General features: G+C 39.6%; 1 protein-coding gene and 1 long non-coding RNA gene across 2 annotated transcripts in view; one reads left to right on the top strand and one right to left on the bottom strand.

Annotated features, from left to right (window-relative positions):
• The window catches only part of LOC127534526 (uncharacterized), a 308,994-nt gene that overhangs the window by 243,513 nt on the left and 48,373 nt on the right, over positions 1-17,108 (bottom strand). The gene's annotated exons all lie outside the window — the stretch shown is intronic.
• The window catches only part of plxna3 (plexin A3), a 140,536-nt gene that overhangs the window by 89,407 nt on the left and 34,021 nt on the right, over positions 1-17,108 (top strand). The window contains 6 exon segments of the mRNA XM_051949856.1: positions 1,033-1,133; positions 3,686-3,809; positions 7,815-7,971; positions 8,046-8,145; positions 9,021-9,135; positions 16,805-17,005. Of these exon segments, the coding sequence (XP_051805816.1) occupies positions 1,033-1,133; positions 3,686-3,809; positions 7,815-7,971; positions 8,046-8,145; positions 9,021-9,135; positions 16,805-17,005 (798 nt within the window).

Raw genomic sequence — 17,108 nt, 5'->3', positions numbered from 1 at the left:
AGTCGTGATGCTGCCAACCCAGCATCTCCTTCATGTTTCTCATCATTTATTACACGTCAATCTTATTCTGGAGGTTAAATGAAGGTCAAAGATGACTCAGCGCAATTTAAACTCATGAATAAATGGCGAGAACGAGGAGCGCTGAGTCAGCAGATGGCGTCCGACAGCAACAGAAACCTGATAATGAGGTCGGAGAGGAGACAATGAACACATTCAGGTCTGAATGAGACGCTCAGTGTGTCGGTCTGCTGCAAAGACTTCTGGGTAAAACACACAACACACAAGTGCTTGTACTCCGTTTCTGAGCGCGCTCAGTGAGGCTCACATCAGTTCATTCAATGTTTGAATCAGAAAAAAACGGTCAATGTTTTCTGTGGCTGTATTTAAAATGGAACATAAAGAGGCCGGAAACAAGACAAAAAGATGCAAAATGATACAAATACAAGCAAAAAATAGAAAAAGACAGGAAATAACCAAGAAGAAGCACAAAACAATATGGAGAGATGCAAAATTACCACAAAGAGACACAAAATTAGCACAAAGAAACACAAAATAACCTCTAGGACAAGCAAAAGGACCAAGAAGAGTCACAAATATATTTGTGTTGTGGGTTTAAAGCTGTGTGTCGACAGTCTGACATGTTGTGTTGACTTGTTGTGTTGATTTGTTGTGTTGTTGTTGACTTGTGTTGTGTTGACTTGTTGTGTTAACTTGTTGTGTTGTTGTTGACTTGTGTTGTTGACTTGTGTTGACTTGTGTTGTGTTGACTTGTTGTGCTGTTGTGTTGACTTGTGTTGTTGTGTTGACTTGTTGTGTTGTTGTGTTGACCTGTTGTGTTGTGTTGACTTGTTGTGTTGTTGTGTTGACTTGTGTTGTTGTGTTGACTTGTTGTGTTGTTGTGTTGACTTGTGTTGTTGTGTTGACTTGTTGTGTTGTTGTGTTGACCTGTTGTGTTGTGTTGACTTGTTGTGTTGTTGTGTTGACTTGTTGTGTTGTTGTGTTGACCTGTTGTGTTGTTGTTGTGTGTTGCAGGTGAGCCGGCTGCCGGTGGAGAGCTGTGAACAGTACAACAGCTGCTCAGACTGTCTGGGATCAGGAGACCCTCACTGTGGATGGTGTGTCCTGTTCAACAAGTAAGAACCTCCAGACTGCTGCTCACACGACATCCGACGACAAAAACCGACAAAAGCAACTACTCAGTTTCATTTAGGTGATGGAAGAGACGCAAAACTACAAGAAAAGCTCACAAAACGACCATAAAGAGACGCTAGACGACCACAAAAAGACAAATAATGACCACAAAGAGACAGAAAACGATGAAAGAGATACAAAACAACCACAAAGACACAAAACAACCACAAAGAGACACAAAACGACAGAAGAAATGTACAAAATGGAAAAAGACACACGAAACGACTAAAAGACACACAAAACAACGACAGAGAGACACAAAACAACTACAAAGACACAAAACAACCACAAAGAGACACAAAACGACAAAAGACATGTACAAAATGAAAAAAGACACGAAACGACTAAAAGACACACAAAACGACCACAAAGAGTCGCAAAACGACCACAAAGCGACACAAAACAACTACAAAGAGACGCAAAACGACCACAAAGAGACTCAAAACAGCCACAAAGAGACGCAAAACGACCACAAAGAGACACAAAGCGTCCAAAAAGAGAAACAAAATGACCACAAAGAGACACATAACAACCACAGAGACACAAAATAACTACAGAGACACAAACGACCACAAAGAGAAGCAAAACGACTACAGATACAAAAAAAATGACCACACAGACATCGTGTGTACATTTTCAAATGTTTTCTTATCACTAAAACTGTGTATTAAACTTAAGGTCAATGGATTGTTGTACCAGCTTCTCCTTCATCACTCCTGCTGTTTATTCTTAGATATTTATATGTATTCATATTTATTCCAACATATCTGACATTTCCAATCTTGTCTAACTCTAGCTAGGAATTGAGTTGAACATTTTCTGAACATTGGTCGTTTTTACTCCACTTTGTTTTATTAATGCGACCAGTTTGCTGCTCTCTGATTGGTTGTTCAGCCTCCTGAGGCAGGCGTCTGTCCGTCTGTCCGTGTACTTCTGGTCGTTTACTGTTAAATTAATCGGACGATAACGGACGCTTCAGAAAACATCAAGAAAAAAATACAGCATGTGTTCCCCTGAGATGTCATTAATGTTTCTATTAATGGTTCAGTGTGTGTGTGTGTGTGTGTGTGTGTGTGTGTGTGTCTATGTGAGGACCATCTTCATATTGTTAGCATTCCTGGACCACTTTTTCTCTCCCTATGAGGACCTCCTTTACAGCACACACACACAGATTTTCTGGTGAAGCTTCAGATTTTCTGTCGAAAAACGTCTTTGTGAAGTTTTACAGTTTTCAGGTTAAAACTCTGGAATCATCGGATCTGAATTTATGAGTTTAACGAGCCGCCGATCAGCTGATTTAAAGGTCCAGTCCATCATTTAGTTTAAAATCCAGCAGAAAAAAAAGTGAAGCTGCTCCAGTTCATCAAAAGGACGACATTCTTCCTCCTCATCTTCCTCATTACGTCCGTCTGCTGTTAATTAGAAGGAAAAACATTTCAGCACTTTTAATTCATTCTGTAATCACTGTCAGCTGTTCAACCGGCAGCAACCAAAAACACGACATAAACAAGAATCATCTCAAGTTTAGAGGAAGAACTAAAATAGTCATCAATAAATAAACACTTAAACACACAATAAATAGCAAAATAAATAAATTACGCAAAGAAAGTAATGTTTACAGACAACAAAAATCCAAGAAAATATGTAACAAACAATTAAATTAATTGAAATATAAAATGGTGCTTATTATTTAAAATAAATAAATTAAACAAAAAAATAATATTCAAAACTAGCACAAAAATATGAGAAAATGTGCAATAAACAAGTAAAAAAAATTCAGATTCTTTAAAGTATAAAACACAGTGTTTATTATTCAAAATAATCAAATCGCTATAACCTAAATGAGCAAATGAATTAATCCAAACAATCCATACATGAACATCTCAAATAAATAATAAAATAATTAAAAATGAAACTTTTTAAAATAAGTATATTTTAAATAGTGTTCAAAGCAAATTTATTTAATTTCATTATTTTCAAAAATAACAATAAAAAGTGTAAAAAATCGAGATTTAATTAATATAATAATTCAGAAAAGGCGTTTAATTTAAAATACTTATTAAATAAGTTAAATTAAATAATAATTAGAATTTCTTCACACAAATTTAATTGCAACTAAAATAATATAAAAATGTATTTGTGATATATATAAAACAGAAATTATGTTAAGTTGTAAAATAATAACTAGGTGTGCAGAAAAGTTTGAGTCGAATCTCTGACCCCTCAATTTAATTAAAGTTAGTTTATTATTATTAATAATAATAATATAATAATATTAATATTATAGAATACAGCAAATTAATTAAACAGTTAATAACTGAGTGAATTATGTAAAATAAAGATAAAATCTTTAGTGTGTAAATTAAAAGTTAAACAACATGAAATGTGGATCCTGTTTAAAATATATATAATAATAAACACTAGAAGAAATAAACATGAGACCAGTTAGTTTGTTTTCAGTGAGTCTGACCAACGTGACCTTTGACCCCTCCAGGTGTTCCAGACAGGAAGCGTGCGATAAGTGGGAGGAGCCTCAGCACTTCAACACCCGCCTGGACCAATGTGTCGACATCTCCGTCACCCCGAGCAACATGTCCGTCACCTCCACGGCAACGCAGGTACGAACACGTTAGAATCCAGCAGAACCTCCATTAACACCTCCATTAAAACCTCCATTAGATCCTCCACCAAAACCTCCATTAAAACTTCCATCAGAGCTTCTATTCGATTGTCCATCAGACCCTCCATTAGAAGCTCCATTAGAACTACATTAGGTTCTCCATTAGATCCTCCACCAAAACCTCCAGCAGAACCTCCATGAAAACCTCCATTTAAACCTCCTTCAGAACCCCCATTACACCCTTCATTAGAACCTCCATTAAAACTTCCATCAGAGCTTCTAGTAGAACCTTCATTAGAACCTCGTTGAGAACCTCCATCGGAACCTTCATTAAAACCTCCATCAGAACCTCTGTTAGAACGTCCATCAGAACCTCCTTTACAACCTCCATCAGACTCTTCATTAGAACCTCTATTAGAAACTCCATCAGACCCTTCATTAGAACCTCCATTAGAACTTACATTAAATCCTCCATCAGAACAACCAGTACGTCCTCTAAGGCTTCATTTCCACCAAAGAGAACCAGGTGAGAACCTTGGTTCAAAGTAAGAGTCGGCGCTGTTTTGGTTCAAATCCCGTGCCCCCCCAGGAGCGGTTTGCTTTTCCATGGGCAAGGAGCCAAGTTGGAGTCGCGTCATTGCATCACCGTAAAACGTCAGTACGTCACTGCATGCGTAGCCGTTCCGCGATGGTGGCACACCGTAAACATGGAGGTGCTGTTCCTGACTTTTCCAGCCTACAATGCGATGCAGAAACAAATAGTCTGGCTGTTAGTAGCTACTTATCTTTATCGTTGTCACGGGTATCGGCGATTACGTTTGAGAAGACAGGTAACTGTCAGAGATGTTTTGATTCTTAACAGTGAACGTGTTAGCGTTAGCTTAGCTACTTAGCCTCAAATATGTTTGCATCCATTACATATCTGTTAAACAAACGCAATAAGCTGATGATAGTATCTATGTTTACCTTTATAGATGGTCTTAAATACGACACAGAGGTCAGCTGTTGTCTGGGAACATCCGTGATCATGCCACTGGTGGGACACAACTGTACTGGATTTCAGCTGAAGGCTGCTGTTCTGTCCAAACTGTCATGAGACATTTTTATTGTGATATACCCTTCACTGCTGTTAGCTTTTGATTCAGTATATTGTTTGAGATGAGGAAATCACTATTGCATGTTTCTACTTAAATGCCCTACTTCCATGATTTAATATCACCATAGCATTAACTTTTACATTTTCCATAAATGTCACCTGAAAGTTGAGTAACTTTTTGTGAGTAATGTATGTAGACATGTAATGTAAGCACACTTCAATAATATATCTGCTGCAGTAGTGCAGTTTATCTAGCTTGGTGTGACATTAAAAAACAACATATGTTGCTGATATGTTTCAGATTGAAATCTGCTTGAAAAGCACAACTGATTATCTGTCAAAATGTGTGTACGTAGAAGTGTGCACTGAACACTGAATAAAGTCTCTGTAGATTAGAGACAAAACACGCATCTTTCATCACAAATATATTTGTATTCACCCAAAGTGCAAGAGTAAAATACCAGTGTACTTAAATAGCTAAGAAGGAAAATAATTTACAAAAAATATGATTATTTTTTCTAAAAAAGGCAGGAATAGTGGACAATGCAGTTTATTTCTGTGACAGTTGCTCCTAACCTGGCAATAGCCAGATTAATAATTGTGTAGTACTTGATAGTACTCCACAATATCAATCTGGGACCGCTCCATGTAAATCCGTTCGGAGGAAAGAGGCACGGATTGGACAATGCAACAGTATGTCCCGCCTCTGACAGGTTTGTTTTCAGCCAATCGCGGGATCTTCACAACGAGCGGAGCCAATTGGTAGATTAAACTCTTAGCAAAACCCGTAGGTAAAAAAGCACAAACATCTTTACCATCCAGAAATGCGCAAAGCCCCTCTCATTGTTCTTCCTTCAAAGAAGCGATAGGAGATTCGGCTAAAACTGACTTAATAGCAGCATCTACACGATCGTTGTCCTCCGTTGCCATGTTTGTTTTGATCTACTGGCGCTTGGTGTCGTCTTCACATCCGGATATCCCGCCCCACACACGAATACTGCTGCGTGATTGGCCCGAACCAACTTGGTGCTGTACGAACAGTGAATGCGGGAGCGGAGCAAGATGGTCTCTTGAGAGATTTGTGAACTCACAAATATCGCGAGAAATCAACTTGCTGGCAAGGTTAAGTTGCTTCCGCACCGACACCATGCGTCCCATCAGTCCCGCCAAGGTGTTTGAATTTTCATCCGTCCTCTGGATGTTCTGGAGCAGGGCAGTGGTCAGGTCTCGGTGTCTTCAGATCTGTTCCAACAACCGTTCCTCTGACGTCTCCAGATACTGCAGCAGATCCACAGTAGCTTCCTGCTTCCTTTATCCTGCATAAAGCACCCAAACAGCATTAGCTGTCAGTAATTATTTTTTATATTCATGAACACAGTCAACTTAAAGTAAATGTTCTATTTTGTGATTTTAGGATGGGCCAAAAGATAGCATATTGATCATGTTGATGTCTGCGTAGTCTAAACAGATGTTACTAGATTTGGTCTGTAGAGAGGAGGACAGCGTGGAAGAGCTGCAGGACGGAACTGGTAAGCTGCAGAGTAGTGATCCTGGTAACTGGACCTCATCATCCAAGGCCGACAACTAAATAAAATGAACAAGACATGCTGTTGATAGCATCTGTAATTTAAAACCATTTTCTTCATTAATTATTAATTTGTCCGTACGATGTTAGAAAATGTTACCAAAAATGCCTGTAATAATTTCCAGCAGTGCTAAATGCCTTGATATATTTGAGCAACAACTAAAAACCATCAAAGAAATCTGTGTATAAGTAATGAATGCATTGAATTTCCACATCTGCAAAGCTGGAAAATCACAGAACAATCAGCAATTTACCTTGAAATTACTTCACTGTGTTAATTTGATCTTTTGAATAAGTTTTAGACTCGCATTAATAATGTTACAGTTCTTCAAGGGAAATGTCAATGATTATCATATAGTTCAGCAATCTGATTAATGGGCCATTGTGTAACAACATGGGAGGTTCTGAATACAGGTCTGGTAATTAAATATTGCTGCTGCTTTTCTCTCTTTTTTCATAGCTTAGCAGTGTCTAACTGGTTAGCAAATAGTCGACCTCTGATCACTGATCCTGTGTCCAGATCACGTTAGCTGGCGTAACATTCATAATATTGATGTGGATCTGTTGTAGCTAGCGTATTCATAGTCGACTATCAGCAGGGTGTTTGAGAAATAAAACTTACCAGGATCAGGATCGGTGGTACGGCGGCCTGCATCAACTCCTGCTCAGCTGTGGCGCTCAGGGACCCGGTTGGAATCACGGAATGCAGCTGGTCAAAATGGGGGCTCTTTCTGACCAAAAACTGCTGCATCTCGGCTGCTTTTTCTGGTCCTTGTAGTCATTTCTGAGCTTTTTAGTTTATTGAGGAGTTACTCAGGCTCCGTTCGTACAGCTGTAGCCGTCTCCCTCTGGATTGTTTCGAACACTGGTGTGGTCCAAGAGCCTCCCTCTAACTTCCTCTGAATTTCATAAGAAGACCACAGTTCCAGGAAGCTTTGGGTCTCCTCCTCAGACCGTTGCTGCTTGGATTTTGCTTCTATATTTACCGGTTTTCAAAACACAAACACTGAACATTACTGCTACTCGCTCGGCTGTTTAAAAGTGGCGCTTCTGTGTTTCCACTGTTGACAGTTGGTCACTGTAACCCCACCCCCAGCCCCTGACGTACTGGGCTCTCACCTCAGCCCACTTCTGGCGAGTCCCAGTTTCTGGAGCCCGAAGGCGGACCACCGCATGTCAAAAAACAAAAAGCCGACTCCAACTTTGAACCGGAACAGCCTTGGTCAAAAAGGCCTATATCAGACCCTCCATTAGAACTTACATTTGATCCTTCATCAGAACCTCCATCAGAACCTGCTGTCTAACCATCTCTGGTTCTGCAGCTCACCATCCGGGTCCAGAACGTCCCGGCGCTGTCCGGCGGCGTCTACTGTGTCTTCGAGGACCTCAGCGAGTCGCCTGGTGAGGTTCTGGCTAAGGGTCAGGTGATGTGCATGTCGCCGTCGCTCAGAGATCTGCCGACCCAGAGCCAGTCCTACGGTGAGTCACGCTGCTGCCGAGTTGTCGTATCAATTGATCAGTATCGGTACTAATATTGATCCAACTGATTTCAGGGGAGAAGCGAGTCGTTCAGCTCAGCCTTCGATCCACCGAAACCGGACACCAGTTCATCACCACCAGCCTGATCTACTACAACTGCTCTGTGCTCAACTCGTAAGTCTGGTTCCTCAACTCCTCACTCCTAGGCTGTGTCCGAAATGGCATACTAACGTACTACATACTACATTCTCAATGAGTATATACTGTATACTACGTACTATAAGTATGATTAGAATGCCGACCGTTCACACTGTAGTATACTACTACGTTTCCCATAATGCATTTCAAACCTCCGACGACAAAAACCGGAAGTACGGCTATCAAATATCTCGGCTGAATGCCGGCTTCAGGTCGATTTTACGCCAACAAACAGTCGCATAATTAATGTGGCAATTTCAAGCCAGCACTCCTCATGCAGTTATTAGCCAGATTATGTGAATCATTTCAATTGTAGCTGCAGGCTACTGGAGGTAGCTGCTACTTGTTCTGTATGCTAAGCGAGCTGCTGCAACTAGCTGCTAGCATTCAGTAGCACGTTGTGAGGCGTCTGACAAATTTAAAACGTTGGCCAGAAAACGCCTATTTCTCAAATCTGTGGGGTGATTAGGATGACTACTTAACCACATAAAATAAAATAAAAATCGCCCCGGTCCGGCCACAGATCCCGCGGAGGCTTGCATTTTGGTGGATAGCTCGCAAAGCATTATGGGGCGGTTGAGTATGACTAGTGTGGTCACCGCGCATTCTTAAAATTTTCCGGATATAGTATACATCCGGGTATTTCTCGCGTACTCAATCTATTCATACTATCCAGTGTGAACGCACTACATACTTATTTTGACGTCACATTTAGTATGAGTAGTACGTTAGTATGCGATTTCGGACACAGCCCTAGTTTCCATCTCCTGTCTCATAGTTTCCTGTTGGGTCTGGTGATTACAGGTGTTTAATTCCAACCAATAAGAGCATGTCTGTGTCTCATGTCTCAGGTGTACTTCCTGTGTGAACAGCGTGTTTCCGTGTCACTGGTGCAAATATCGACACGTTTGTACGAACAACCTGCAGGACTGTTCATTCCAAGAGGGAAGAGTCAGCAACAAGGAGGTACACAACACGGAAACACACACACAATATGCACACAATATACACAACACAGAAACACACACACAGTATAGACACAAAGAAGACATGCATACAACACACACACAACATGCACAACACGGAAACACACAATATACAGCACACACACACACAGTGCACACATTAGCACAACACACACAAAGAAGACACAACATACACTCAACACACAAAAGACACAACACAGACAACACACAACACATACACACAGAACACACACACGACACACAACAGACTTACAGGAGACACACAACATACACAACATGCAACATACACAACACAAACAATGCACACAGAACACACACACGACAAACAGCAGACTTACAGGAGACACACAACACACACACTGTTGTGTTTTCATCACTTCAACTGGGTTCACACTAAAATCAAATTATCTTCCTTATGGGGACTTACTGTCTTTGTGTGTGAAGTGGGGCCTTAATGTCCCCATAAGGCAGGTAGGTCCCACAGTTTTTGTCCCCCCAACATGAGGAACACAAACACCTTCCATGGAGCTGGTTGTTAAGCGATATGTGTGTGTCTGTGTGTGATTGTGCCTTAAGATGAGGCCGACTGTATGACAAGAAGGAATTTAAAATATTTCTCGTGATTTGACTGGAAGTCTGTTGAAACCGACTCAAACACATTCAGAATGAAAAGACCAAAAACAACCACAATGAGAACGCAACGAGATGAAAACAGTAGCAAAGACATGTTTAACAGCAGCAAAGAGCTACAGGCAGATGGGAATTACCACAAAGTGTTGTTAAAGCACTGCAAAAACGAATCAAAGCGACAACAAAGAAACACACAACTACACATCTGAGGATAGTGAGGCAAAGACGTCTTTGTTCATTATAATTTCCGGTGTGTTAATGCTAATATTTTAATTGTATTAACGTTAATATTTTAGGTGTATTAATCATAATAACTTTAGGTGTATTAATGCTAATAATTTTAGGAGTATTATTGCTAACATTTTTAGGTGCTATAATAGGTTTAAGTTGAAGTGTATTGATGCTAATATTTTTGGTGTATTTATGGTAATATTTTAGATGTATTTATGCTAATATTTTAGTTATATTAATGGCAATATTTTAGACGTATTAATGCTCATATTTTAGCGGATTATGTACATCTGATGTGTTCTTGGTGACAGTTTTTCTAAGCTGTGGCTGTAAATTGGACGGTTTTTCTGTGAGGTTCTGCAGGATGGAGGTCGGTGCTGCTGCTTTCTGTCATTACATGGTTCAGTAAACAACAGTAAAGCTGCAGGTCAACAGTGAAGGGTGGAAACACACACGCACACACACTCCACGTTTATATCTGTCCTTGCTGATGCGTTCAAGGACTCCGTGACTGATGGGATTTAAGAGTCGGCTGCTGACGGATGTTTTCGGAGGCGAACACAGAGCTGTGTCTGTTTTAAAACCGTTTCTGTCTGAGGCTGATTCTAAAATCTGAGCTTCTTCGTGTTTCTCATCCACACGAATGTTAATATTTTCAACATTTGGGTGTCTCATCCTCCCCAATCTGCATTTTAGGTCCATCAAACTCAGATTCTTTTTTTCAAACAGCTTCTAAATAGTGGATTTAAATGACTTATATTCTGTAGAATAAAATTTATGAACAGAGGAGGAAGATATCTGTCTGGAAACATGTCCCATTTAGTGTCAACATGACCTGAAATATGTGACAAAGTGACCCGACCTCAATATAAACTCAGTTTCTGGTGATTTTTATGAGGACATATTTAGAAAGTTTGGATGTTTGGATAAAGTCAGGACATTTTAAGGAAAGTGAAGATGTTAGAAAATGTGTTGGAAATTGGTATGATATTTATAAATAATGACTTTTTTCGAGACAGAAGGGACATTTATTAACAGTGTTTTTTTTTATTTGGATATCTGGGTGGAAAGTGGGGACTTTAAAAAAACCTGGACATATTTGAATAGAATGTTTTTGTTGTCATCATACATAGGGGCATGACGAAAATATAAATAGCTGCCACTGGACAGTGCATTGATAACAAACTACAAGTAATGAAACAACAGTAAATAAATAAATACGTCGAATGTACTTATAAAACACAAACAAAATTACAAAATCTGCAAAAGAGGCAAGATGTATGCAGTAAATTCTTGAAGAATTGAGTTTTATCAATATTTTAGAAGGTTTATTACAAAACCACACAAGAAGACGAAATGCTAATTCACTTTCTTTACTTTGTTGATTAAAAATATGACCTGAAATCTGGTTTACTGTTCAACAGGATCTGTTGGAACTGCAAAAAGTCAAATGCATCAAGGTTTTATTATTAGGATTTCCAGTGTTGAATGAAAACAAAGTAAATTAATTTAGTATGGGGGGTCCTCGACGTACATTGGAGTTCTGTTCTACCGATCAACGTAAGTCGATTTTCGCTCTAAGTCGGAAGACAAAGCTGTTCCATGCATCACGATATTGATCAGTTCTTCATAAATGTCATGAATACCAACAACTTTCATGTATGAATCAATTATTGACTAGAAGATAACAGAATATGCTGACCTGTTTTCACAACTTGACATAAAAATGCCGATGCTGGTCAGTGTTTGGCCCTGTTCCGAGCGTTTTATTCTAATGTCACTTACATGGAGACGGCTTTCCTTTTCTTCCAAGCATCAGAAGAGTCTGACTTACACTGGGAGCCATAATGAAGGTAAAAAGTTAGTGAATGTAGCACAATCCAAGGTGGAGTACAACCGGAGAATGAAAACAAAGCCGTCTAATAGCGCCACATGACGACGTATTCATCTGCTCCGATCATCAACTAGTTCCACATAGCGACGAAATGCCATAGGTGGATGACGTTGTAAACCAAGGACTGTACCTTCCTAAGTTGAAGCCGTTAACCGGCTCTCATGTTGGTATGTTGAATCATTCAGCAGTAAAAGTAGTGAAATCAGGATTGAAACTGCAGGTTTGTCACACTAGTTGAGGAAGTTGGTAAATCCCTAGTTTATAAAAAAGACAGTAAGTTATGTGTAAAACAGATCAGTAGCCGTCAGTTGAAACTTAATGTTGTATGACGTATTCTGAGCTGTTCAGTTCTCCAGAGCCGCCTCTCTTTCTCTTTTTACTGCTTTCCTGTCTTTAGTTCTCCATTAGATGAGAATCAGACTGAATAAAGGTTAAATACAAACAGTCAAATCTCCTCCTCGTCTTCTCCCTCGCTGCTCCCTCGTCTCTGTCTCTCTGTAGTCGGCCTAATTGCCTGCTAATTCACATTAATTGCTGTGATTGGACGCTTTCGTGTCAATTAAGTGGCTATTCATCTTCAATTAACCAATTAGCCAATCAGAGGTTGTTATTGTCACACTGTAATGACGACGAGCACCAATCGCACTGACGAGACGCCCAAACGACTCGATCCCGGTCTGCTGTCGTCTCTGCTTACGAGATAACGAGCAGACTGAGAGACGCTCGGCTCGTTAGAGACTCGAGTGATTCGTTAGCGGGTGACAGGTGGAAAAACAGAAACTAGCGTCGGCTGAAGCTGCTGCACATCGCTGCCTCCGTTTGTTCTGAGCTGATTTATGTGTACTGACGCCCAACGACAGCTCCGTAAAATACTGAACTAAATGGTACAGGGACGATGCAAACACTTTATTAGGAACACTGGAACTCCTTTTCAGAAGGTTCTGGTTTTTGTTGGTGTTTCTACATCGTTAAACTCTGCATTTTATTCACAGAAGAACACAAATATAGAGACTTTACATCATAAATATGAGATAAGATGCAGTGGTTTTCAAGTATTGCCATAACTGAGAGGACAGGTGACCCAAAGTAATCCTCTAAATACAAAAAGCAGCGTAAAGGAGGAGTTTGGAGTAGATGGATGGGTCAACAAACCACAACACTGAGTATTCACATTAAGGTCTTCTTCTCTTGGTCCGACACATTGGTCCCTTAAAGTTAAACAAAACCAACAAAAATCTGAGTTTAAATTATAATATCTCTTCAAAATCACTTTTATTTTCCAAATATTCTCCCAAAATAAATGTTTTTCTTGAACCAGATTCCTTAAAAAAAAAGTAATATATTCTACATATTTCTGTGCAACGTCGACTGAACTCAGCAAATAAGAAACATCCAGAGAGTTTTCAGGTTGAACTGCTGACAGTGTTTCCACAGAGAGACTGAGAGGAAAACCAATAAAATAAATGCAGAAACAGTGAACAGAACAGCAGGTTGTTGGAGATCCAGAGTAGACAAGAAAATGATTGGAGACATGGAGATAGAAAAACATCTGAAGTATGAGGGGATAAAATGACCATAAAGAGACACGGATCGACACCAACAAGACATAAAACAACCCAAATGAGACTGAAAATGACCAAAACAAAACCAGCAAAACAACACAAACTGGTAAAAAAGACGAACCAGACAGAAGGGCAGAAGTGAAACACGAAACGACTCTAACGAGACAAGATGTCAAAAATGAGACAGAACGGCATAGAATGCGACGAAACAACTGAAATTTTACACAAAACAACAAAAAGAAGACAAAATGACAAACAAGACAAAGGACAAAAATACACAAAACATGACAAAAAACAGACCAAAAAATGACACAAAATGTCAAAAAAACAAGACTGTGTGAGAAAAAAGACAAAAACAACACAAACAAAATACCAAACAGGGTAGATAAGCTACAGAATGCCAAAAAAACATGACAAAAAGACACAAATGTGACTCAAAATGACAGAAACAAAGCCAACAAAAACCCACAACACATGAAACGACACTAACTAGACATAAAATGACAAAAATGAGACACTGAACACCACAAACATGACAAAACAGCAGAGATGGGACAGAGAACAACAAACAAGAGAGAAAACAACAAAAAGAATGACACAACACGACTCAAAACACACAAGACGACAAAACCGGACGACACAAAACAGCAAAAAAAGAAAATGTGACAGAAGGAAGACATAAAACACAAATCAGACACTGAATGAGACAGAGCGCCGTTAAACAAGACGAAACAACAATTTTACACAAAACAACAACACAAGAAAAAATGACACAAAAAAAAGAAAGAAAACAACAAAAAATACCACAAGATGACAAAAAGCAGACCATAACAATGACACAAAGCAGCATAAAAGAGGACAAAGTGACGGAAAAACGACAAAAACAACACAAATTAAACACAGAACGAGAGAAAAAACACAAATTAGACACAAGACGACAAAAACTAGATAAAAAAATTACAAAAAACAAGACAAAGCAACACAAATGAGACAGAAAACTGTAAAACTGACACACAAAATGACCCAAATTAGACTCGAAATTACAAAAATTCGACCAAGACAATTTCACAAAATGACAAAAAAAATAAGACAACGTGACAGAGGAAAGACACAAACAAACACAAATTAGACACGGAATGAGACAGCACAACAAAAAACAAGCCAAAATGACACAAAATGGCAAACAAGACACAAAACAAGACAAACGACAAAAGATAGACACAAAATGATGCAAAAGACGACAATAACAACAGCTACAAAAAAATGACACAAAGTGGCAAAAAGACAACAAATCAGGCAAAACTGTGTCGCTGAGTTTGTAGACTCTATAAGAAGTTTATGATTTAAAAGACATTTTTGAAGCTGATTAAAAGCAAGTTGCAAATTGTTGATAGCGAGCTGTACAGAATCTGCAATACAATAAAAAATGGTGTCATCTGCATACACATGGGCATGGCAACCACTTAAAGAGGACACAATATCATTTATATAAATAGAGAATAGTACAGGGCCCAAAATGGAGCCTTGCGGCACACCCTTATTGATAAACAAAAAGTCTGAGAATAAGAATGCAAACAGTTAAATGTGAATAATATAAATAATATAACATGTGGAGCCTTCATTTATTCTGGTGATAACAACAAATGTTTAATTCTTGATTATTTTGAAACAGAACTTCTTTACTGTCATAACACAGCGTACAGCAACATTAACCAACAACCCTGTCAGTACATTCACAAAATCACTCATTTTTTTGCATTTTTACCTTTTTTATGACCTTTTTTTTCATACTGCAGACAGGATTGTGTAAGACGAGGAGAAAGTAAGTCTAAAGAGTCGTACTTCAGCAGAAAACTGAATGTTTAGTGCACCTGTCTCCTGTTCATCATCTGTAATCTGTCGTCTGTGTTTCGCCACTATTTTAAATCCAGAACAAACGATCGACAAGCTCTTCATTGATTATCTATCAGATTCTGGAGCCATTATGGAAGCATGACGATAAATCGGATTTCAGCTCGATGTGTCGCCGAAGTTTGGACGAATGTTTGCAGAGACTCACAGGAATAGCTAGCCTTTATCCCAAACACACACCAACAGACACAAAGACACACAATAACACACAATAGCACACACACTGACACACACTGGGCCTCCACGGTGCCGCCGTCCGCTGGGTTCAGTCCACTCCCTGTGGAGCTAATGGTCCTCCTGTCAGTTACCAGCCAATTAATTACCGCGGTGACGGCGTTAAAGGTTTCACCCACTGAGAGTGTGTGTGTGTGTGTGCGTGTGTGTGTGTGTGTGTGTGTGTGTGTGTGTGTGTTTGTGTGTGTGTGTGTTTCCAGCAGCCGCAGGAAGTGTGTATCTGTCACCAGCTGTCCATTACCGAACACAAACACACTCGTCCAGAGTCTCCGTCCACACTCAGAGATGACAGACTGAGATATCTGTGTGTGTGTGTGTGTGTGTGTGTGTGTGTCCATGCGTGGACACAGATGTTAATCCAGCCACTGGGAGGTGCTGAGGATGTTTTAGAGGGTCGGAGCATTTTTTAAAATGACCACATTTTAAGGAAAATGACAATAAAATATTGCAGTTTGTGTCACCATTTTAAGGAGAAGGAGGACATTTGGATGGAAGTGAGGATATTTATGAAAACATTAAAGTTTAGGATTTCTAGACAATCTGGATTTGTTTTTTTAAGTTAGAGCATTTTATGAAAATGTAAAAATATTGTGGCAATTTTCTTGAAACTGAAGATTGGACCAGTTTTAGAACTTTTTTAAAGTGGAGAGGGAAATGATGGACATTGTATAAAACATTTCAGGAAAAGTCAGGAGAGTTTGTAGAAAAAGTTTTAGGATGGGACGTCGTAGGACGTTGAACCGTTCCTGGATAGTGAAGGTATTTTTAGAATTATTGGAAAATTAGGACATTTTTGGAACGTGTTGAAGTTTTAATGGTGAGAACATGTTGAAGAAAACATTAGATCATTTATTTTGTAATTTGGGAGGCTTGTGAAAAACGAAGACTCTTTTAGAACAAACATTTCTGGATGTTTTTGGGAAAGGGGAATGTTTTGCATATGAAGACATTTTCAAAAAATGAGGACATATATCAAAAGTTATGACATGTTTGGGGGAAATTGGGACATTTGATATTTGATACATTTGGTAACGGGGACACGATGTAATTTAAGGACATTTCTGAGGATCTTTCCATCCATTGTCTCATTGGTTCCTTAGTACTCTGAAGCTGATCTAACTGTAGTTTCTCTCACCGCTGCCCCCTGCTGGTCGTATTCTGACCGTCCACCTTGTTTCTGTCTGCAGGGTTGTCCGCAGATCCTCCCCACCTCCGACATCCTGGTTCCAGCTGGGATGGTCCGTCCGATCACGCTGAGGGCTCGGAACCTGCCGCAGCCTCAGTCAGGTCAGAAGAACTACGAGTGCGTGTTCAACATCCAGGGGAAGGTCCAGAGGATCCCAGCGGTCCGCTTCAACTCGTCCTGCATCCAGTGTCAGAACACCTCGGTGAGACCACTCCCAGCATGCACTGCTGCTTAGGGGGGGAGGGGTTCCGATCGGAGCTCTGATTGGCTCAAAGACAGAGACGATCAAACGCACAGAGGTCATA

This window comes from Acanthochromis polyacanthus, chromosome 6 (assembly GCF_021347895.1).
Source record: "Acanthochromis polyacanthus isolate Apoly-LR-REF ecotype Palm Island chromosome 6, KAUST_Apoly_ChrSc, whole genome shotgun sequence".
Taxonomy (NCBI): Eukaryota; Metazoa; Chordata; class Actinopteri; family Pomacentridae; genus Acanthochromis; species Acanthochromis polyacanthus.
This window is presented reverse-complemented; position numbering and strand designations above follow the sequence as displayed.